The following is a 23,723-nucleotide window of genomic DNA, read 5'->3' on the forward strand; positions in this document are numbered from 1 at the left end:
ATGAGTGAGAAGACAGACAGGAGAGTCTAAGCCTTTGTGAGAGTGACTGAGGGGCTGGATCCCCGAGGACTAGCAGTGATGCCATGAGGTAGACTGGGAGTCTCTTGGTGCCTTTCCTCCAAACTCCATTACTTTCCATCTTCTATGTAAACCCCAATTCTATGAAAATTGTCTGGCCCAGATCCAAACTGCCTGCCAACCATCTCCCCAGACCGACAGCCAGGAGCTCACACGGCACTTGTGTTTAGAAGGTGTACAGATGCAGGAAATGAAAGAGAAGTCAAACAAACGAACTGTAAATGGATTTACTGGGTTGACACTGTGATCATGTTGACTCAAAAAGTGACCTTGGGAGATCATATTTGTGAATGAAAATGATGACTTTTAGGTTCCAGGGTGATCCATGTAGACCTGGGCAATGGAAGTTGGGGATGTGAGCCTGGAGTCTGAGTGGGAAGCCAGGCCTTCTCATGTAGACCTACCATCTGTCTCAAGTTGATTGTTGGAGCAATAGGGCTCTCGTTTGTCAGACCACCCTATCACCCACCCTGAAAAATCCATTTCAGTTTAAGCCCTGTTTCCTGTCTCTGGGATGACAGTATGTACCACTGTGCCCAGTTTATACAGTACTGGGGATTGAACCCAGGACTTTGTGCATTCTGAGAAAACAGTCCGCCAACAGAGCTCTATCCCCCAGCCACACAAGGTGGCTATTTACCGATGTTTACTTATCTTTGGTGGCAGGCTTCTTGGTGACGGTGAATGATCCACATTTGGGAATTCCAGGTCGCTAAGGCAGTAGTGCTGTCCACTACCTTGGACTGGAGCCCTACACCACCATCACATACAAGTACGCCTGGGGGCTCATGATGGGATAGCTTATAGCCTAGTGGCTTAGGCCAGGTTGCTATAATCTGAGGGCCAGTGGAGTTAGAGTCACTTTCCAGATTCATCTCACACAAATGAGTCTGGACTAGAAATGAGAAGGTTTCCAAAGAGAGCTTCCCGAATTTCACATTTCTCCAGAATCCTCTGTGGAGTGATGTCCTCATCACTTCCTGCTGATGCCACACTGTCCTCGTATTCTCCCAAGTTCCTGCTGGGGAGGGCCTGACTAGCCCCACCATTCTCCACAGATGCCTGTTCCTCGGGCAAGCTCCTTGCATCCTCAGAATCCTCAGAACTCAGGGTAAACAAAGAGCCCTCGTCAGAATCAGACTCGTAATTGGTCACCAAGTCATAATGAGAGTCAAGAGGAGCATCTCTTAGCACAGGCTCCTCAGAGGCAGGAGTAACATAAGGGTCACTGTCCCATCTTGGCATAAGGGAGGGTGGGTCTACATCTCCTGGGCCATTATATAAGACTTCATCGTAGACACCTGACACCTCTTCCTCACCGTTGGCTTCCTGGAAGCTTGGCTGCTGTGTGGCCAGCCCGCTGATGGAATAGCTCACTTGGGAAGATTCTACCGGTGATCCCATAGCTACCAAAGGTTCAGGGCACCCCCTTTCCTCACTCTCCCCAGACCCTTGTGTGTTTGTATGTACCAGAGTTTTAGAGACGGGAGCTACAACATCTCCTGACTGTGACAGGTGCAATTCGTCCCATCCACCATCATTGATGGGGCTGGGAACAGTTCGCAGAGGGCCAGCAATGGAAGATTCATCCATCACACCCTTGTGGAGAGAATATTCCCGGGCCACCGTGTCATAATGTAATTCTTCGGGAACATCGTAGTGATCCTGTTCTGTTGAAATCCACTCTTGAGTATCAGCATTTGGAAGTCCAGGGAGAGCAGAATGGGTTACGTGGGCATATGGAAGCACATTGCAGACGCCACTTCTTACCCCAGTGTTGTCCTCGACTTGCATTGGGTTCTGTTGACCACTGAGCTCCATTCTGCTGCTCTGCGATACCATTTCTGACATGATGGTATCGTATAGACTTGGCTCTGTCACCCAGGAAGGGTTCTGGGTCTCATAAAGGTTGAGGTCGTGGGGAGCTTGGCGCAGCTCTGCCCCTTGGCACTGAACACGCCGGGGAGCTTCGACTTCATCATAGAAAGCCTCATTTGCATAGGCATTTTCGGCGCCAGGTCTTTTGCTCAGGCAGCTTTGTCTCCATAGCCTGTCAATACAAGGCCTTGTGAAGGCGCCCAGGGAGAAGGCCACCACAAATGTGATGAACACGGACAGGCAGATGGCCAGGATGAGGTCTGGGGAGTCAGCCTCCTTTCTGTCAGCGTCATGTCCGTCCTGGGAGTCTCTGAGTTCTGTGGGGGGCCGTGGCTGTGTCTCCTCGAGGTCATCATAGGCCACCTGTGCCTCTTTCTGTGGCCGAATCTCCTTGAGACCACCATCGTCCACCTGTGCCTGCTTCTCCAGAGTGGAAAGGTGAGCGTCCACTCCTTCCTGGGGTCTCTCTGCCTTGCTCTGCACGAGGCCATTCTCGTCACTCGGAGCAGGAGGACGGTGTGCTTCCCTGGAAATTCTGATCTGGGGGGTCTCCAAATATGGCTTTTCATTCCCTGCAACAGGGAGATGGGGAAACACACTGACCAGATGTTGGGATGAAACACCAGGCTTTCAGAGCTTCTGTGAGCCCCCCCCCAATCTTTAGCTAGCTATGTTTTTAAGCATGTATCAGGAAACAGGTAACTATTCATTTATGCATTCATTCGTGTGTTCATTCCTGTTCATTGCCTACAGTGTGCACATGGCTCTGTATACATCTCCACAAGACTGTGAGACATAGGTGTGCTTCTCACAGGCTCAAGAGGTTGTGTTCCTGAGGTCTCCTGCCCTACTGCTGCCCATGGGGGGAAGCCACCAGATGGGAGGGCTGGCGCATGGCTTTTCCTTCCTCTACACCCTCAACTACTTTGAATCTGCTAGAATGTTCTACTAACCCTTTATTGCATCTGCTTCTGCCCTACTTGTTGTATTGGACTATTAGCTCCTCCCTATTCTCCAGTTCTGGTAAACAGGAAACACCCACTTTTCTCTGCTGCCCTACACACTCAGAATGACAGTCCTGGCTGATGACTTCCCTCTGCTCTTCATGGATGTCTTCTAAACTCAGTAGTCATGGCAATGACACTGCCTTAATGGCAAACCCAAAGCAGTCAGATTGTAAGTCTTTTGTCCTGAATCTTGTTCTCAGGATAGTGAGTATAGCAGGGGGATAAAACCTTCCCAGATCGTCCTGCTTTAGTGATATAATCCGTTCATGGGGCAGCGATGGGGATCTGATCAAATGAAACTTTACTTCTGAAGCCTGAGTGCTTGTCTTCTGTACTCAGACGGTCACCTTTTAGAGGTTAGCAAACATTTGGAATAATGTTAAAAACCCTTTCTTCAATCAATTACTAAGAATTGGGATGAACTTTGTTACATTTTGGGGGCTGCCAGGCAAATTTTTTTTCTAGCAAGAACTGTTTCATTTGCATGTTTCTTTGATTATGTGGGAAAAAATAACTTGTTAGAAACCAAAGGGTTAAGCACCAGGACTGCCCTGTGACTCAGCCCAAGGCGGATTGGGATGGTGGGGACCAGCATCCTTGTTTTTGGAGAGACTTTCACTGCTTTTAAGGAGACTGACTTCTTATATGCACTCTTCTCCAAATGAAACTATTTCAGAAAAATCCACCACTCACTCACCCACAGCCGTGTTGCAGATGGCATCCCACTTCTCCCTCCAGGATGCAGAGGTGACATTTTGGAAGTTGTCATTGCTCTCGCCACACTGCCACTGGTTATCAGCCAAGTCAAGTTCCAGGTGGGGTAATTCTAGAGCAATGGTCACAATGGGTGCAAGGGTGGTCAGTGCATTGCTTCTGAGATCTACCACCTGTTCAAAGAGAAGTGAATATAGGTCAGTCTGTGTACACAGACAGTGAGGTAAAAACTATAAGGACTTACACACAGGTATTTTTAGCTCTACAAAAGCAATACAAATTGAGGCCTGGCATAAAAACCAGTGAATACTGGGTTTGAATTCCTGACCTGCCCACAAAAACCTCTGTATCTTGGCAATTGTTTGCTTTCTATGAGCTCATCTCCCAGCATTGTCCATGGGTTAGATGTTTGCAAAAGCTTTTCAGACATCCAAACATTTCATATTCTTTATTTACCATGTAACCCATGGCAAACTCCAGACCCACATGCTACTATCATTCAGAATTGAATACAGGCCAAGAATTTCTCAAAATATCATCATCATCTTGGAAATAGCAAAGGATGTGAATGATGAGGCCACAAGACACAGGAAAATCTCAGATAGCAGTATGTGGTTTCTTGTGTACTTAAGGCTATTCAGTATCTGCAAGAAGACTCATTTCTCCTGCACAATTAGAAATGCATGGAGAACCACGGAACAGAAATGATTCAGTGGCTCAAGTGACAGGCCAGGGTATGCTGGAGCTGGGCACAGCAGTGCATGACACTGCAGGGCAAGCTATGTTAGGTATGCAGAGCAGCGCTGTGCACCGGGCATTCTGCTGAGTGATTTATATGTTTTCTCAGATTCCGCCAACAACTTCCACAGCTCCCCTTTCTCACAGCGGATCCCACACAGAGTATACTTGGTACAGGGGTCTGGAAACAAGAATCGGGTGTGGTGGTACATTGCAATCCTGGTGCTTAGGAGGTAGAGACAGGAGGATAGAAGAGAAAGGTCAGACAAAATATCAAGCTTGAGACCATCCTGAGCTACTCAAGACTCTGTTCCAAACAGCAGTAACAACAATGAATGGAACCGCCGAATTAAAGGAGAGTTGTGATGCTTTCTGGCCTCCTAGCTGTGTGTCTTTGCTTCAAAGCATACCCTCTCTGAGCTACCACATTAGTGTGAAGAAGACATTTGGAGGTGACAACAGAAGTAAGAATCAGAAAACAGAGAACGCCAACCTTGCTTTAACAAAAAGAAGACATGGGTGAAAACTAGAAAGGTCTCTTGTCACCCAGGACATTTTCTCTCCCATTCCCCAAGAACGGTCAAATTCTCTTTATACAATCCAGGCTGGTCTTGAACTCATGGCAATCCTCTTCGCTCAGCCCCTTGATCAAGGACAATTTCTGAAAAAAATCTTAGATTATGCAAATTCCTAAGATAAGGTAAGTCTAACAACCCAAATGCTTCATCACAAGCAAAACTATCTTTTTTATGAAATTAACAAGTATGAGTGTCCTGTGCTGAGCAGCTATGCAGTTTTGACTATCAGGGAAGCCCTGAAACCAGGAGCTGGAGGCCAGGACAAGGAGGGAAAGAAAGCACTTTCCTTGGGCCTGGTGTTGTCCAGGGACAGATGCTTTCCCCCATTGGTGTCTTGTGTGAGCATCACACTGAGTTGTTCTCATGCTTTCTGGGTAGATATTTCCTTTTTTGATGTATTTTTACATCCTAGCTTTTTTTTAAATTACAAATCATGGAATTGAAAGTCAGTCCGGAGGAAAGAAAATGAATGAAATAATTCAGGAAGAATAATTTCGGAGAAAAGATGGAAGCAGAATTGTAACTTAGCAAAAGAAATCCCCACCCTGTGGCATTTGAGAGGTACATGTATTCCAGGGAGGCTGGGAGATGGGTAGCATATTGCTACACAAATCACTGTATCCAAGAACGAGCTAAGATTAAGAAAAGAAAGGCTAATTTGAAGTGTCAGTGAAACTCACTTCATCCATTTAAGTATGCTGATGGATTTATGTTTTAAAAATCCATTTGGCTTCAGGGAAGGCAAACACAACAGTGCAAATGTGAACTTCATCTTCCAGAGGGAAAAAGCTGACCACTGTGATATTCAGCTCCCTGGTGCCAAACATCTTCATCATGGTCCACAGCCAGTGTTTGGAGTTATTGCCAACCACACAGAAGGGAATGCTGAGCAGGGAACTCTATGAATATTCCCAGTTCTGGGGAGTTGACCATTAAGGCTATATTCCAACCATGCTCAGAGCTGACTTATAGCTTACCCTAGAGTTTTGAAGACTCTAAAGCACAATAAAATGCACAGGAGAGGGACACACAGGACAAATTCCACATACAGATGACCCGTAAGCAGCACACACTAGTGAAGGCTCCTTCACAACCTGCCAATGTCTTGCTAGTGACATGGAGAGCATGGGCCAAGAGAAGTGAGTTCTTGTGCCAAGCAGACAGACTCCAGAGAGGTCCCCCTTGATACTACCTTCTTAAGCAATCTCTTCCTTCCAGCACAGGCAGGCGAGGCGATTTGGTTTCTAACCCATTGACTCTATCAACGGCAGCAATGGGATGTCGCTTTTGTGATGATATTCCATAAAATAAAGATGTGTTTCTTACACAGAGCAGAGAACGCCAGGTAGATTCTTACTACCTCCAAAGGAAGATGTCTGAAGGCCACTGACAGGAGCCGTCCCACTGTCCTCACCAAAGGCAAGGACAAGGAGAAAAGTGCTTGCAAGAACAGGACTCTGGGGTTCTACAGTTTCCTTTGAGGGAAACAATTTGCAAGACTCACAGCTATGAAGTGTGACATAGATGGCCCACTAGGAATGTCAGTGGTGTTTAGAATAACATATGGCATGTGACAAGCACATGTGTGTACTATTATCACTGTCATTTTTACTGCCCATGTATGTTTTGGACATGAAAACTACAGGGTCATTGGCCAGCAGCAACCCATATGGCACTGAGCTTCTGACGTCTCAGCATGTAAGAAGGACCCTCTTATATGCTCCAGTTTGTGCAAGAGTCCTGGTACCTCCAACTGAACTTGCAGCTTAGGTAGATGGCATCATTTGTTTGTTTAAGACAGTCTTTCAGTCTGTAACCCTGGCTGAGCTGGAATTCCCTATATAGAGCAGGCTGGTTTCAAACTCTTTTTTTTTTTTTTTTTTTTTTTGGTTTTACGAGACAGGGTTTCTCTGTATTGTTTTGGAGGCTGTCGGTCCAGCCCGGCCTCGAACTCACAGAGATCCGCCTGCCTCTGCCTCCTGAGTGCTGGGATTAAAGGCGTGCGCCACCACCACCCGGCTGGTTTCAAACTCTTAAATAACACATTTAATTTCTTGCCAACTGGTAAATAAAATCTTGGAGTTGAGTTTAATTTGATTTAGACACATAACATACCAATTTCTTTTTAGTTATTTATTTTCCTTTTTAAAATTTAAATTAGAAACAAGCTTCTTTTACATGTCAATCCCAGTTCCCTCTCCCTCCCCTCCTCCCCTCCCCTTACTGGCCCCCTATCCCATCCCCTTTCTTGCTCCCCAGGGAGGGTGAGGCCTTCCATGGGGGATTTTCAAAGTCTGTCATATCATTTGGAGCAGGGCCTAGACCCTCCCCTGTGTGTCTAGGTTGAGAGAGTATCCCTCTATGTGGATTGGACACCAATTTCTTTCTTTCGTTTTTTGGACAGTGTCTCCTGCAAGCCAGCTGGCCTTGAGCTTGATAAGTATGTAGCTATGAACTTGAACTTAATGATCCTTCCCCTTCTATCTCCAACCCCAGAGTTCACATGTATGCTGGGGATCGAACCTAGGGCTGGTGGCATTCTAGGCAGGCCTGTTATCCACCCAGCCACATCTACAACAATGTGAATTCTTGCTGCTGAGAATTCTTGCTAAGCTTGTGTCCATGGCCATGGTTGTTGCTCTCTAAGCAACAGATTTCAGGAGTTCATAAATAGACTCTCATGCTTTGATTAGCAACCCTGCACATGGAGACACCCTTACAAGGAAACAGTCCTCTCTCCTAATTGGCCACAAGTCTGTGTAGTTAAGATAGTGATAAGAAAGATTTTAGAACCTGTAATTTGTTGAGGCCCTTGAAGGCTTCAGGGTGAACTGCGCATATCTTGTTGCTCTTTAAATAGATGTTCTCCAGCTGCAGGCAGCTATGAAAATCAGACAGCCCGATGTGAACTATCCTGTTGAATGACAGATCCAGACTCTGTAGCGACTTCAGCTTCCACAGTCCTGAGAAAAGGAAAAGCAAATTTAAACCTAAACCGGTGTTATTTGCTGCCACATAGTGTGTGGTGGAAAGTCGGAGGTATTAATGGCTCTTGAGTGGGAAGTTGTCAAAGGTGTGAAAAAATAAGTAATCTTAAGAGAAACCAGGCCAATTAGTGAGCAGGAAGGAAAAAAATTGAGTCAAAATAGCATAGAATATAATGACAATGTTCTTGAGGTGTATGCACATACAAACATGTACGTATGTATTTTGTGTGGGTAGAAATAAGCAGGTGAATGAACTTATGAATAGTCATTCCAGTTTGCTGTAGGATGGCTGAGGGACAGGGAAAAGGATATGGAGAAAGCTTTCTTTAACTTTATAGACATTGGTATCTCCATCACACATTAAATTGTTATTTATCTTCTGTGGATAGCACAGTGCATGTGTGGAGGACAGAGGGATAACTGTCAGGAGCCATTCTCTCCTTCCACCACAGGGGCCCCAGGATTTGAACCCAGATAATCATGCTTGGCTGCAAGCACCTTTCTTTCCAGGGTGAGCTGTCTTACTAGTCTAGTGTGTGCTCTTTTTAAATTAGAGAATCAATTTTTTTTATAATTCTAACCATGATTAAGTAAGACGATGAGTGGATGTTTGTTACTTTGATCAGGCATGAGTAAAACCAAATGATCTCCCTATGATGATAACATGGGAGAAATTTAACCTGAGGTTTATGTGAATGAATTCCTCCAATTTTCAAGTTTCTTATTCAGTTTTTATAGCTTCTTTTTAAAATTCTCATTGTGTATATTCATTCTACATGGTCCTGTATTGCATAAGAATATTTTTGTGCCACTGTATGTTGTATGTTGAGTGTATCCATCTGTCACCTTTCCCCGTTTGTCCCCTCTTTTCAGTTTCAGGGTTCTAATTCTCCTGCCATGTCACACATGCACGCATGCTTATTTTTAGCTATTTCCATTCTCATAACCATTTACCATTGGTATTATAACTATTTCCTATGTGTTTTTGGATATTTCAAAGATAGAGACATCACACGTAGACTGTGCTTTCCAGCACAAGAATCCGATGGAGTTTTAGCCTCTGCCTTTGTGTTTCACTGTGTTCTGGGAAAGTACGCAAAAGATCCCGTTGGCACTGAGAAGGAAGACTGAGAACGAGGTGCCAGTCACAGCAGACTTGCGAACTTAATTCCCAGATGGGTCTCCCAAGGAGGTGCTTGCAATTTCACAAGTTTTTCAGCCCTATTCTCAAACGTGGGCTGAGTCTTTACCTTCTGTGTGGCAGATCAAGTTTGTTTGGCTCCAGAACCAATTTTATTTCTTGCTTACTGTCTGCAAGATATCGATGACAAGACTGATTATGAAGAGAGCAGGTACCATAACTGAAATGGTTATACCATGTAGATTGTCATACGTTCGCTTGAGTGGCACAGATTAAGCAAGAGAACTTTAAAGCAATGAATCAATCAAAAGATAATGATGGAGGCACTTGGTGCTGCTGACAAATCTTTACCCCAGAAGCTTTGAGGGTGACAAGATAAGACACGTAGACAAGAAAAGTTACTTGTTAGGCAAAGTGGTTCATCATTCACACCTCCGCACTGTACAATAGGCTATTTGTCCTCCTGACTATCAAATGATCAAATTTCTTCTGTGCAGAATAAGGTGAACTCATAAAGCTTGGGATGCAGTGTTTGGCCTACATAGAGATCCAAAAACATTGAGCTAACATTAAGGATTCAATACAAAAGCCTGCATCTCTGATGTCTCTGGAAAGATTCAAAGATCTGACTGATACAAGCCATTTTGCTAGAGCTGAATGGAGGCTGCCACTTTAGATGGGGCATGAGCTTGTAGAAAGCTATTATTTCTCTGAATATTCTGTGTACGTCACATACACACACACACACACATACACGAGATAGACAGATAGATAGATGGATAGATATGTATAGAGAGATAGAGAAGTTGGTCAAGGAAACTATATTTAAAGAGCCATGAAAACGAGCCAGAGCTGATGTTCAGCTAACACATGTGTGTGTGTGTGAAATACTCCCATATTACACTGTAAACTTGTGTTCCTTGAGTCAGTGCACATGTGTGTGTGTGAGATACTCCCTATTACATTGTAAACTTGCGTGCCTTGAGTCGGTGCACGTGTGTGTGTGTGAAATACTCCCATATATCTTTGTAAACTTGTGTGCCTTGAGTCTGTGTATGCTGCCCCACTGTCTTGACACTCCAGCGTACCATCTCCCAGCTCTTCCCAAGTCCCCCACCTCTTTCTCTACTGTAAAACCAGTTCCAGGAGGCATCTAAGTGGGACTTGTGGGGAAGACCGGTCGTCAACAGCCTCTAGAATTGGACACATCCTCTAAAGGAAATGCATTTCTTTGTGCAGAGAATGGTTCTCCACGTTTAAACGTGCAAACATACGGCACAGGGAGGGCCTGAGAGACAGCACTGGGAAAGCACTGCAGGTTCGCTGCCACTTCCCTCATACTTGTCTGGCCTATTTAGAAATGTGAATTCACGCTTCCTAAAATAGCTCAATGCTTAACTGAACTGGGTAAGTTTCTAGCAGCTCAGTGGAGGGAGAGCACACACTGGCTTTGAAGGGCAGAGAAACAACTATGTGAAGTTCCTGTTTAATCATGCATTCCTTATGCTCTAGGCATTTCACATGTCTTTCATGTTTAATGCTCATAAAGTCCTGGACTTCCCACCATTTATAAACAAAGCATGTAGACAAGGTGACAGGGTGGAAGGAACTGGATCAAAGCCCGGATTGCTTAACTGTTCATAACGCTGTAACTGTGCCCCAAAACTAGACATAACAACAGAACAGGCAGACATGAACGGATGCCGAGAGAACTTGAGGGTTAAAAGGAGACGAGGATCTTTTAAAAACTCCCTCAGTGTCTTAGTCACTGTTCTATTGCTGTGAAGAGACACCAGGCCCCAGCAACCCTTATAAAAGAGAGCATTTAGTTGGGGGCTTGCTTATAGTCTCGGAGGTTTAGTCCATTGTGATCATGGTGGGGAGCATGGCAGCCTGCTTGCAGGCCCAGGGCTGGAGAAGCAGTTGAGAGTTTTACATCTGGATCTGCAGGCAGAGAAAGAGAGACTGGGCCTGGCTTGGACTTTTGAAACTTCAAAGCCCCCTCTGAGTAACACACTTCCTCCAACAAGTCTATACCTTCTAATCCTTTCAAATAGTGTCACTCTTTGGTGACCAAGCATTTAAATCTACAAGCCTATGGGAGGCCATTCCTATTCAAACCCCCACATTCCACTCCCGGATCCCCACAGGACTGTAGCCATATCATAATGCAAACCTGCATCAGCCAGACTTCAAAAGTTCCCATAGTCTGTCAGTCTCCACACTGTTTAAAGCTCAAAGTCTTTTCTGCGGTTCATGGAATCTTTTAACTACCACCTCCTGTAAAATCAAAATTTCAGAAAAAAGCAGATCACATACTTCCAGCATACAATGGCAAAGGATATATGTTCCTAAGTGGAGGAAAGAGAGCATAGCTAGGAAATACTGGACCGGAGCAAGATAGAAAACCATTTGGGCAAACTCCTAACTCTGCATCTTTGTGTCTGATGTCAAAGTGCTTTTGGTTCCTTTCAGCTTTGTTGACTGCAAAACACTGCTTTCTCTCGAGCAGATTCCATGCCCTGTTAGCAGCTCTCCTCTGCAGGTATCCCATAGCTCTGGCCTTTCCCACATCTCGGGGTCTCCAAGGCAATCCAAGCTTCACCTTCACAGCTTCATGCATTGGCCTCTCTGGACCTCCGTACAGGGACACCCCTGACACATGTCTGGCTTCAGCAGCTTTCCTTAGCCTTGGAGGGAGATTCCACAACTCCCTTCTTGTGTCCTTGACTCCAAAGCCAGATCCATGAGGCTGAAGCTGCAAAGTTCTTTCTGCTGCTTGTTGGAGCTGGAACTTGACGCCCTCGTTCAATCGTATCTGCACCAGCTTTTCCATTGTGGACAGTTTCCTTTCCTGCTTACGTTTTTCTTTCATTTCTTTTCACAAGTGGAAGCTTAGTTGGGTGGGTTCTTCCCCCGTGGTCATCACTCCCTTTATTCCATTTGGCATCAGGCTTTTCTGTAAACTTTTTATCTCCTTGAGCACTGGATTTAGCTCCATTACACTTCCTGGTGCCCTTTTCTCCCCAGACTGTACACTCTGCACTTTTCCTTGCCCTACTTCCTTCTTTTCATTGTAGATCTGCACAAGACTGACCACTAGTAACCATGTGACACAGTCAATACTAGGCTGTTTTGAAATCTGCTCTTCCAATGACATTAATCCAAAATGCTTCGATTTAGTCTCAGACAGATTTTTAGGACAAGGGCAAAAAGTAGCCACATTCTTTGCCAAAATATACAAGAATGGTCTCTAGGCTACTTACTAATATTATTTCCCTTGGAAACTGAGCTGGCCCTCCACAGTTCAAATTTCCCTCAGCACTGTCTTCCATGCTCCTACTAGAATTGCCTCTTAACTTAAAGCGTCCAACTGTCCCAAAGTCTTCTATAATCATCCAGCGAACAGCATGGGTCAGTTCCGTCACAGCAATGCCTGGGCCCTAGAACTAACTTATGTCTCATTTTATTATTTTATGTGTATGAATGTTTTCCCTGCATATATTTTTTAAAGAGTCAGCCTCCTTATCATTATGCAGTACTCTTCTATATCTTGATGATTGTTCTGGTTCTGAAGTCTTTGGAAATACTGTAACTACCCTGGGCTGGGAGATGGCTCAGTGCATATTGTGCTTGCTGTGAAAGCCTAAGGACCTGAGTTCAGATCCCCAGAATTCTCATAAAAGCCAAGTATGATGGTGCATGTCTGCAATCCCGATGCTGAGGAGGCAGAGACAGGTGAGTCCCAGCAACTTGCTGTCCAGTCTAGACAAAGGTGGGCTCTAGCCTATGTGAAAGACCCTAACTCAAAAACTATGGTAGAGGGACAGGTGTGGTGGTGCACGCCTTTAATCCTAGCACTTAGGAGGCTGACGCAGGTGGATTTCTATGAGTTTGAGGCCAGCCTGGTCTACAGAGTGAAGTCCAGGACAGCCAAAGATACACAGACAAACCCAAAAAATATGGTAATGTGGTGGAGGCTAGAGAGATGGCTCAGTGGGTAAAGTATTTGTCATACAATCATGAAGACCAGAGTGTGACCCTCATATAAAAAGAAGTCCTATGGGCTTGGTATCCCACCTGTAAACTCAGCAACTGGGAGGTGGTGGAGACAGACTTTCTAGAGCACACTGGCTACCTACATTATCCAAAACAGCAACCCCAGGTTCACTGAGTAACCCTGCCTTAATGTAAGGTGTCGATCAGTCAAGGAAAGTCACTTGTTATATATACTTAGCATAAATTGTTCACTTGACACACACTAGAAAAGTCTCAACTGGGTAATTGTCTCTCAGTTTGTGGACAGGTCTGTGAGGGATCGTCTTGATTGATGTAGGATGGCTCAGTCCATTCTGGACAGCACCATTACCTGGACAGGTGAGTTAGGGATGTATAAGGAAGCTAGGCTAAGTATAAGCCTATCAGCAAGCCACCAAGCAGCATTCCTCCATGGTTCCTGCATCTAGATTTCTGCCTTGACTTCCTACCCAGACTTCCCTCAATAATGAATGTGACTTGGAAGTTTAAGCCAAATAAACCCTTTCCTTCCCTGGCTGCTTCTGGTCAGGATATTTTATCAAAGCAACAGAATGAAACTAGAACAACACTCAGTGTCCTACTTGGGTCTTCATATGCACACACACATATGCATTCAAACACATGTGTGCTCACACATAGTGCAAGCATGCATTCACATACACATGCACACACAAAAAATACATTAAGATGGAAAGTGATAGAGAAAATACCTGAATCAAATGTATGTGCACACACACACACACACACAGACACTTTGCCTTTCTCACACACACACACACACACACACACACACACACTTTGCCTTTCTTTTGCTTAGTGTTTGCTAGTGGTTTATCCACCGCCTTTGCAGTATATTTAGCCTCTCCCCCATACTAACCTATCTATCAAAGGATAAATGATGGACTTAGACTCAACAGTGAAAAATAACAAAAATTTAATATATATGATAATATGAGTAAACATCAAAATAATTACACTGAAATAAAGATGCTGGAATAAAACAAAAAGTACATACAGATGCTTCCTGATGTACAAAGACCTTGCATTTTAATAAATACATCACAGGCTGAAAATATTATGTCAAAAATGCCTTTAATGTAAATAACCTACCAAATATCCTAGCTTAATAGTTCAGTATACAGAGTCTTAATAATGCAGTATACAGAGTCATTGGCTGTTTACTTTCATGATCAAGAGGCTTACTGGAGCCATGACTCTGCCACTGCCCAGTGTCATACAGAACACTATACCATGCATCAAAGGTGCCAGGGGAACAAAAACAAAATGCAAAGTACAATTTTTACTGAATGTGCAATGCTTTGTCACTACTGTAAAAACCAAAGAGTCATTAAGTTTGAACCATCGTAAGTCAAGGTCTGTCTATATTGTATGATTGCATTCATATAAATGTCCAGGAAGCTCAAGTGAGCTTACAATGCCAGGAGAGAAACTGGTGTTTTGCTGGGTTGAGGGGATGATGAGATGAATGGGAAAGACAGATTATACAAAGGCTATGGAGAAACTTCCAAGGTGATGGCTAGGTCATAGCTGGATGATGGTGACGGTTGGCTTTTACAGGCCAGAATGGCTTAGAATCAGAGCACAGATCCAAGATTGCTTAGAACAAGAAAGGTTAGGGTCCTCTAACACTATAAAGACCCATGCAACTGTGAACATAGCAACAGTGCAATTAACAAGTACTTTGAGTATTTGAAGACAATCAGTTTTTTTTTAAGAATGAGCATTTGTCCTTACAAAGCCTGAATTCTTGTCTTTTTTCTCTGTAAAATATTTCTGTACAAGATTTTTGTTTGTTTGTTTTCAAGACAGTGTTTCTCTGTGTAGCCCTGGCTGTCCTTGAACTCACTCTGTAGACCAGGCTGGCCTCAAACTCACAAAGATCTACTTGTTTCTGCCTCCCAAGTTCTGGGATTAAATGTGCCAACACCACCCAGCCAGAATATAGCTTTTAATATTCTATTGTGCCTGAAATCAAAGAAGTGACAGGGACTGAGAAGACTGGGGTGGGCCCACACTTAGAGTTGCAGAGCAATCCGACAATACCAAGGTGACTGACTGTGCTAAGGTATTATAGATGACATCACTCTGAATTCCAGGCTTTACATAGTATCTGTGTGGATACTCATTATTTGCTGATCCTGTATACTCATTATTCTCTGAGATAAGACTTTCTTGCATTAAGTGAGTTGTTGAAGGTCAATTAGTAAGTAAACAGAGTAATATAAGATGTTTTCATTCAACTTCCCTCATAAAGCCAACTCAAGATTTCTCAAGAAGGCTACATGTCTCCTGGATATGGATCTCAGTGTCACGAACTTCTTCCAATTTTAGTAAATTTTGTTTTATTAAGGTACTGGTGTGGTCGGTACAAATGACCTTGACTATTTAAGGTCTCCCAAGATGGAGTTACATCATTCGAGCAACTCATTTACCTTTCCAGGCTGCAGTTCTAAATGGGGACAATGTGTTTCTTATTTGAGCCACTGATGATGGGGAGTCAAGTGAACAAAAGTTGTGAGGTGCTGGGTGCCACTGGGACATCCCACACAGTTAGAGTCTGTGTTCCAAGCAAAAAGAATTCAGTGCTGAGAGGAAAAATCGGAAGTGACTCTGTGGAAATGGAGTTAACTCCGGAACTTCATTCTGATGTTTATATGGGCTATGAGGGGATGGAATCTAATCATCCAGTATTTAAGTGGCCAGAGACGATCTTATGATTTCCTGGAAATCGTCACTAAGTAAAAAGGGCAGGAGAGGATGTCTAGCCACCACCTTAGTAAACACTGTCTTTGAACTATGAACTTCTGCATGCCTTCCCAAGTGTGATAACCAGATAACATAGCAATAATTCTGTTCTGGAGTTATGGCTCCAAGTTCAGAGTATTAAGAACTGGCATAGGGTCTAGAATGGTCTAGGATGGGACATTTTATTCATATGTCACCCCTTATTGTGATCAAGGTGTGTAAGTGACTCAGAATCTTGTTCTCTTAGCTTAACGTTATCCGTACATTTTGTTTCTTCAGAAATTGAATTGATTTTGAGGATAATGGTTATTTGTATTTCTATAACCCAATAGCAGTCTCTGGGTAAAAGAATGCAAAATGTGTTTGTTTTATAAGACCCAAGATTTTCTCTCTTAATTCTTCTCATTTCAAATGTCAGCTATTCTTCCATCTCGTCTCTACAGAAGCTCTCTGGGCTCTGAAACCTGGTGAGTTAGCATGGGCATGTCAGTCTGACCTGCCAATCTCCCAGGGAGCCACCGCAAGGTGTCTGTCCCAGTTCGTTCCCAGCTTTCCTGAAAATACTGCTTGATGAAGGACTTAGAGGCTGAGCTCATTGTTTCAAAGTCCTAAAATACTGACTGCTATGGCCTGGGCACGTGTCCCCAAGATGACAGGCATCCGGTTTAGTCCCCAGCTTGGTGCTACTGAAAGGAAGTGGATCCTTCAAGAGGTGGTGTCTACCAGCAGGTCTGAGGCCACTGGGGACATGGTCCTGGTGGGGACTGTTGGACCTGGGGGTTCTTGCTCTCTCTCACTGCCTGATACCACGGAGTCGGACACTTCCTTTACCATGTGTTCCTGTCATGATGTACAGCTTAAAAGAGGCCAAAGCAACAGAATAGACTGACATGGACTGGAACCTTCAGAACTGGGAATTAAAACAAAACTTTCCTTTACAGTTGCTTATCTCAGGTAGTATACTACAGTAATTTAAAAAAACCCTAATATACTGATTTTAAGTTATTACTATTCCAAAGTTATGGGTGGAAGGTGGATTAAAAAACCAATATACTGATTTTAAGTTATTACTATTCTAAAGTTATGGGTGGAAGGTAGAACTATGATTAAGGTTACATTCATGCCTGGCTTCTCTTTTGTATTGCCCAGCATCCGACCAGGGTGTTTCCTCCACACAAAGCTTGTTGCTGATGTCACAGCTGACTCAACACTGGAGCATGCCTGGCAATGGATTAGTCAATGGGATGTTCCAACATTGTAAAAATGAGCTTTTCTGAGTGTCCCATAAACAGTCACTGTTTAGAGACACAGTCGTGGGTTATGAAGCCGTGTGTGCTCCAAGGCTAGTTGCTTGAGAGCCACCTTCTGGGGTGTTTCTAATTTATTCTTGTTCTGGATGAGCAAAGCACAAAGCACATCTAAGTAGACACACACAGCTCTTCGCTCATGAATTATAGTAGGCTACGGATCCCATCCATGGCAATAACTATTTAACATTCTAAAAGACAACTTGAGATTTAGAGAGAAGCAAAGTAATTGTTTGTTTCTCAGCATACTGTTGTTCTCAATTTGTGCCAAGAGAGCAATACAAAATAATATTTGCAAGTCACTCTCATGCTTCCAAACTACCTTTTATGCCTTTTAATTGCTACCACATACTATGCATGGCTTATTGCATTATAGTGGCATGCGGGACCTTTCTCATTGAATCTTTGCAGTTCAATGGGGGCCTTTGATTTATGATGGGTTGAGTTACGATTTCTTTTCTGGCTTCACACCGTCAGTGCCGTGTTCTATATTACAGGGGGTACCCCACATTTTATCAGAGAACAGATTTTATGTTGCATGCCTTTCTTCTAGCTACTTGCTGATATAGGTGTTCTGAGAATGTCTAAGGGAGGGCACACTGAGCTACGATGCCTGGTAGGTTAGGTGCTGGATTCGTTTCTTTTCTGTTGCTGTGATAAGATGTCGTGGCAAAAGCAACTTAAGGACAAAAGGGTTTTGGCTCACAGTTCCAGAGGCTAAAGTGTATTGTGGTTGAGAAAGCATGGCCACAGGTAGGGAAGGCATGGTGCCGGAGGAGGCAGCTGGCTGGCTACATTGCATCCAAACTGAGAAACACAGGGGTCCAAAGCCCTCCCTTAGTGATGTACTTTCTCCAGCAAGATTCTTTCCTTCTAAAGGTTTTGCAACTTTCCCAAGGAGTGGTATCAGCTAAGGACCAAGTGTTCATACACATGAGCCTTTGGGGAAATTATTTAAAAATATTCAAACTCCAAAAAGGTATGTATATATATATATATACATATATATGTATACATACATATGCATTTTTCGAGACAGAGTGTCTCTGTATTGTTTTGGAGGCTGTCCTGGAACTCGCTCTGTAGACCAGGCTGGTCTCGAATTCACAGAGATCCACAGAGATCTGCCTCCCGAGTGCTGGGATTAAAGGCATGCGCCACCAACGCCCGGCTTCCAACAGGTATATTTAAATGCGTTTCTGACTCAGGGACCTTACGACCTGTGATGGGTTAATGGTGATTATAGGCCAGGCAGCACCTGCTTCATCTAGATGTTATCATTAGACAGACTTGAGCAGAGAGTCCATGGGGGAAGGACAGGCCAGAAGCAGGGCAATGCCACAAGCAGCCACTCTCATCAACTCCTCTCCTCCAAGACGGGGTTCAGTGTTGTGTGCCCAGGCACCGTCAGCCTCACAGAATGGCAAGGGCTGTTGGAGGGGATCCAACTTGGGCGAAATTCAAGTGTATGCTGACTACAGGTAGTGAGTGCAAATCACAAAAGGACTGGATAATACGTGTTAGCCAATCAGATCCATGCATTGCATGGGCTTTCTGTGTTTGCATCCTTCCTCTCTTGACAGCACCATTTACTAGAGGTCTAACACATTCCACATGTTGGAGAGGCTCCTTTTGTTTTTCTGTTGTTTTCTCTACATGTTTACCATTCCCCCTTACATTCTGGAAGGCAGAAGTTTAACCTCAGAGAGGAAGAGGCCAGACTCTATACTGAGCTTTTGGCCCTGAATTGAAATTCAGGTATTGGTATCAGCCATAGCTGCAAGCCCTCTGGAGAACACATCTGTCCTTGAGAGGGAGGGTCAGATCTCTCTTCACTCTGGAATAGTACTCTCACTTGCTAATCCTGTGACCCGATTCTAGGACAAAGCGGGTCCTGTGCTACTGTCCCCAGCAAAGCTGAGGCAGAGGGGTTTGGGAGTCCTGAACCGCAGAGGAAGGAATCCATAGGGCTTTCCTCAAAGAGCTTTGGAGAAGCACAAAGGGGAAGGGATTTCCACCAATCTGAGAGATTGAGAAGGGACAGTAGCAAGAGGTTGCACACACACACACACACACACACACACACACACACACACACACACACACACACCCTGATGCCCTGACAGAAGCTAAAATTCTCCTACAGCTGTGGAACAAGACTTAGAAAGGGGGAGGAGGACCTAAGACTGTTGTGTTCACTCCTGCAAACACCCTCTTGTGGCTCAGAATCAGAAACTCCCCTGTTCCAGAAAACTGAAGGCAGCATCTCCAGGGCCCAGCTTAAGGTGCAGCAAGGAATTCTGATTTTGGTTTTATAGTAGCAGGTTTTACATACACATATAGAATAGTGTGATATTCCTGATCTACATTTAGAGGACAACTAAAAAAGGCAAAATGTATTCCAAGAAGAAAAAAATTGTAAACATGATATGTTTAATTTGAATAATATTACATATTAAAATACCTGTATCTACTATTTCTCAGTGTTTTCACATATTAATAAATACATATATCTAACAAAATAGATAGCTTAGCCAGGCATGGTGGCACTCATGTTTAATCCCAGCACTTGGAAGGCAGAGGCAGGCTGATTGCTGTTTGTTTGAGACCAGCCTGGTCTACATAGGGAGTTCCAGGTCAGTCTGAGCTACACAGTAAGACCCTGCCTCAAAAACAACAAAACTGAGTATGTCAGAGAGCATTATATTGCACTTAGATAAGTCCTAGGGTTTCTTCTCAAACTCATCCAACATTAATGCGAGGGATGCAGTCGGCGACTAAGCTGCACTAATTGCAAATTCTACCCTGCCAGGCAGTGCCACTCGGAAACGCCCTTAATTGTATTTGCTCGGTCAAACCGCTTTGCTTTTTCAGCCGCTCCCTTATAACTGAGCAAAATAGAGAATTCTTGTGGACATAAAACACCAGCTCCCCACATACTATTTCTCTGTCTCATCGCCATTGAACAGTGCTCACCTTTAGGAGTGCCACCGAGTTGGTTTCTCTGCAGTATCAGTACCTTTAGACGGGGCAGTCTGCTGTGGGAGCTGTTTCTGTGCCGCCTTTGCTGAGCGGGGCGAGCCCGGGGCAGATCCAGCGAGAGGGAACGCAGGGCATTGTTGCTGAGGTTTAGTACTTCCAGAGCATGTAAAGGAGCCAGAGGGCTGAGGGTCATTTTCGATATGCTTTGGTTACTGAGGTCCAGATGTTTTATTTGCCATTCTTTTCTCGTGTGAGACTGGAAGAAGACTTGAAAGGAAAGGGAACTCACATCCACGGTGTCTGCTATCTGTGATGTGTGTCTCATAGAAGACCAGTTTGCTAAGAGATGCTCATCCCACTGGTACTCAGGGTTGCGGAAAACACCACTTTTTCTCGGTGAGTTTGTCGCTGTTCCCGGAAAGCAAAGACCTATAACTGTGATGGTAACTCTGACGTAGAAGTCTTTCATAATGCCTGGAAAAAGGTAGTAAAATGATTAATTCAATTAATTAATAAAACAAGCAGCAAATAAAAAGCAGAAAACTTCATTTTCAACTTAAGATTTAGAAACATTCTTAACAATCAACTGAAGTGAACATTTGATTTCTTAGAAACTGGCCTCTGAAAGGGAACTCCCCAAAAGCCATAGCTGTAGAATAAAAGATGAATGTACATTTTATGGAAAGACCTCCCCTCGGTATTCATAAAACACACATTTTCCAAAGCCTCACCTCTACGCCACCTTCCCAGGATCCTCCAGCCTGTGGTCTCCTTCCTAGTGAGTCCAACTGTTCTGCTCTGCCGCTTGTCACCAGCACAGGGCAAAGTCTGTTACACTTATCTACAACACCGTCATGTGGTTTATGACATGAATGACACACAGTTACACTACAGAGAGAACCTTTCATACAAATAGAAAGTGCAACTCACACAACGGACATTCCAGTCTTTTTCTGACTAGAACAATATCTTCATATGGCTTTTGCTACTTTTCACACAACTTTGAAAAATTCTTTTAAATGTACAGAAAATAAAAATGGTCATGAAAAGGATGTCCTGCCCCAAGCCATGAAGAAGTCAGAAAATACAGAAATGTCAAGTCTTTTTCATGTCACTGTAGCAACCGTAGGTTTTGAAATAAGTGTGTACAAGTTTCAAAGGCTGAATACACACAGGAAAGCAACTGCAACAGGTGGGCAAACGGGCTCTTGAGATGTGCTTTAGGCTAAACTCCATGAAGACAAAACCAGAGTACAAATAGCAAGCTTTCTCAACCACACATCACCATTCCTTTCTGGTCTCAAGCCAGCTATTTGAGCTGCCGTCATATCTGAAGCATTAGAATAGCTTCACTGAGCTTCCTGGTCCTGCTCCCACCCCCACCCCCACTTTGTAGGTAACTCCAAAGAATTAATTTTTTCCAAAACATACCATTTCCCTTGCAGATTTTCCTCCCTCGAAATTTTAAAATGTTCCCTTAATTGCCTCTAGTCTGAATTCCCAAGGTTGTCTGTCATTCAAAACTTCTCATAATGTAGCTACTCTGGTGAGCTAAGTTTGATAAATTCATGTGGAGTAACCAGGAGATGTGGCCCGGGCAAGGGATGTATATGTCTCCCTCACACCAAATGAGTTTTTCATCTGACCCTAACCCATGGTCATGCCAGTGCCCTCTGTGGTCTGAATCATGCACATACAAGTCTCATCTCAAGTCTTATGGTCCGAACCCCTCTTTCTCAAGTTAGCCAATGTTTTGTCTTTGCTTTCACAATACTTTTGTTAGCGCTCTGCTTTGAGAGTTCAGACAAAAACAAAAGGAGTGCAAGTATCTCCCCCACCCATGCTTCACAGTTTTGATGTTCTGGAGTCTGTCACTGGGTGTGCCCTTTACACGAATGAATGCACAGAATGAAGGACATTCTCACTATAACGTCTAAACTTTTGTTTCATACTAGGTCAATTCTCCCATATCTCAGAGGCTATCTAAATTTAGGTACATAGACTGCAAAGGTACTCTACTTATAGCAAAGAGTAATTTGCCCCTTATGCAATACCAGAAACTGAATTCATTTTCCTATTCAGAGAGATATTGCTTTGACACCAAAGCTGCAATCATTATGCATACAATTGGATGCCAAGCTAATGTAATATTATCAAAAAATTACATAAGTTATAAATGTGCACATTCCTTTCTAACAGTGAAGACAATGATGGGTTTGAAAAACACACCTCTTTCAGAGGGGATATAAATGAAAGATTTTTTTAATAGTCTGGCCCTTTTCAAGGTGGAAAGATTGATATTGGAATAGATTTGCATTCAAAGCAGGAAAATTAGGATAATTTTATCTCTAAAATGAAAAGTATTAGCTGGGCAGTGGGGGCGCACACCTTTTATCAGAACACTCAGGAAACAGAGGCAGGCAGATCTCTGTAAGTTCAAGGCCAGCCTGGTTTACCAAGTGAGTTCCAGGACAGCCTGGGCTGTTACACAGAGAAACTCTGTCTCAGAAAAAAAAGAAAATGAGAAATTAATTTTAAGAAACATTATTTATATCATATTACATATAAAAGTCTATATGTGAGGCTAACCCCCCAAAACCAAACAAAAAACATCAAAAACCACCCCCCAAATAAAACAATCAGAAAACAGTGAGAATTCCAGAGGAAAGTACAAATAACTAAGCAGAATGTAAATCTTTAACTAGACTTATTCAAGTTGAGGTGTGAGGAAGCAGTTAGAAATAATTGGAGACAGAGAAAGGTAACAGGAAAAGCTGAAGTAGAGAAAAGATAAATTCTTCTGTAAGAATTCAGAAAAAGAGAATGAAACAGTGAAGGTCTTCAGGTAATGAGATGTGGGAAGGACAGGACTTTGATCTGAGGCCTACCTCAGGGTCCTTAGGCCAGTTCTAACTGCTCTGTCTCCAGCTGATCCAGCCAAGTGCAGGTTTCAGATCTGTGCCCTGGAGGCTCCGCCCATGTCCCCAGCTCTGCAGTCAGCCCCCACCCTTTCCTCTCCTGGCTTTTTCCTTAGTGAGGGAACACCACCGTTTCCTGGGCCACTGAGAGAAGCCTTCTTCGAGGCACAGATGAGACTATTTAAAGTGGGAATGCACAGATTTCTGACTCCAGAGAGGTCACAAAAACAGATCACAGTGGCCCGGTCTCAAGCTATATTAAGAGTCTGTGTTTGTGCTAAAGTAGAAGCTCATTAATAAAGTCATTAAGAAACCGACAGCAAAGTTCACAGAATTTTATTGTAAACAGAGGTCATCGATCTGAAACATATTATAGCTTTATTTTTGTGTGGCATAGCTTGTGACTTTGTCCCTCTTACATCATTCAGAAGATTACAATGACCAGCACTTCAGTGGTCTCCTCTTTCAAGTTTAACACAGCAATTCTAACCCCCTCAGAAAATACTTATCCAAACCAGGTAGAAATTCTTCCTTTCATCATTAAAACTATCATACAAAGTTTACTTTGCTTCTGTTACAGTGCAAAAAGGC

The 23,723-nt window shown here is 43.7% G+C and overlaps 1 protein-coding gene across 1 annotated transcript; it reads right to left on the reverse strand.

The window, feature by feature from the left end:
- Positions 1-291: 291 nt before the first annotated feature.
- Positions 292-22,612, reverse strand: Lrrc66 (leucine rich repeat containing 66). The gene is given in 7 exon segments (XM_013121046.3): positions 292-806; positions 809-957; positions 959-2,528; positions 3,661-3,850; positions 7,787-7,956; positions 20,209-20,688; positions 20,946-22,612. Coding segments are annotated over 6 exon segments (2,646 nt in total). The 5' UTR covers positions 20,684-20,688; positions 20,946-22,612; the 3' UTR covers positions 292-714.
- Between the last annotated feature and the right edge of the window lie 1,111 nt (positions 22,613-23,723).

This window comes from Mesocricetus auratus, unplaced genomic scaffold (assembly GCF_017639785.1).
Source record: "Mesocricetus auratus isolate SY011 unplaced genomic scaffold, BCM_Maur_2.0 Super-Scaffold_100006, whole genome shotgun sequence".
Classification (NCBI taxonomy): domain Eukaryota; kingdom Metazoa; phylum Chordata; class Mammalia; order Rodentia; family Cricetidae; genus Mesocricetus; species Mesocricetus auratus.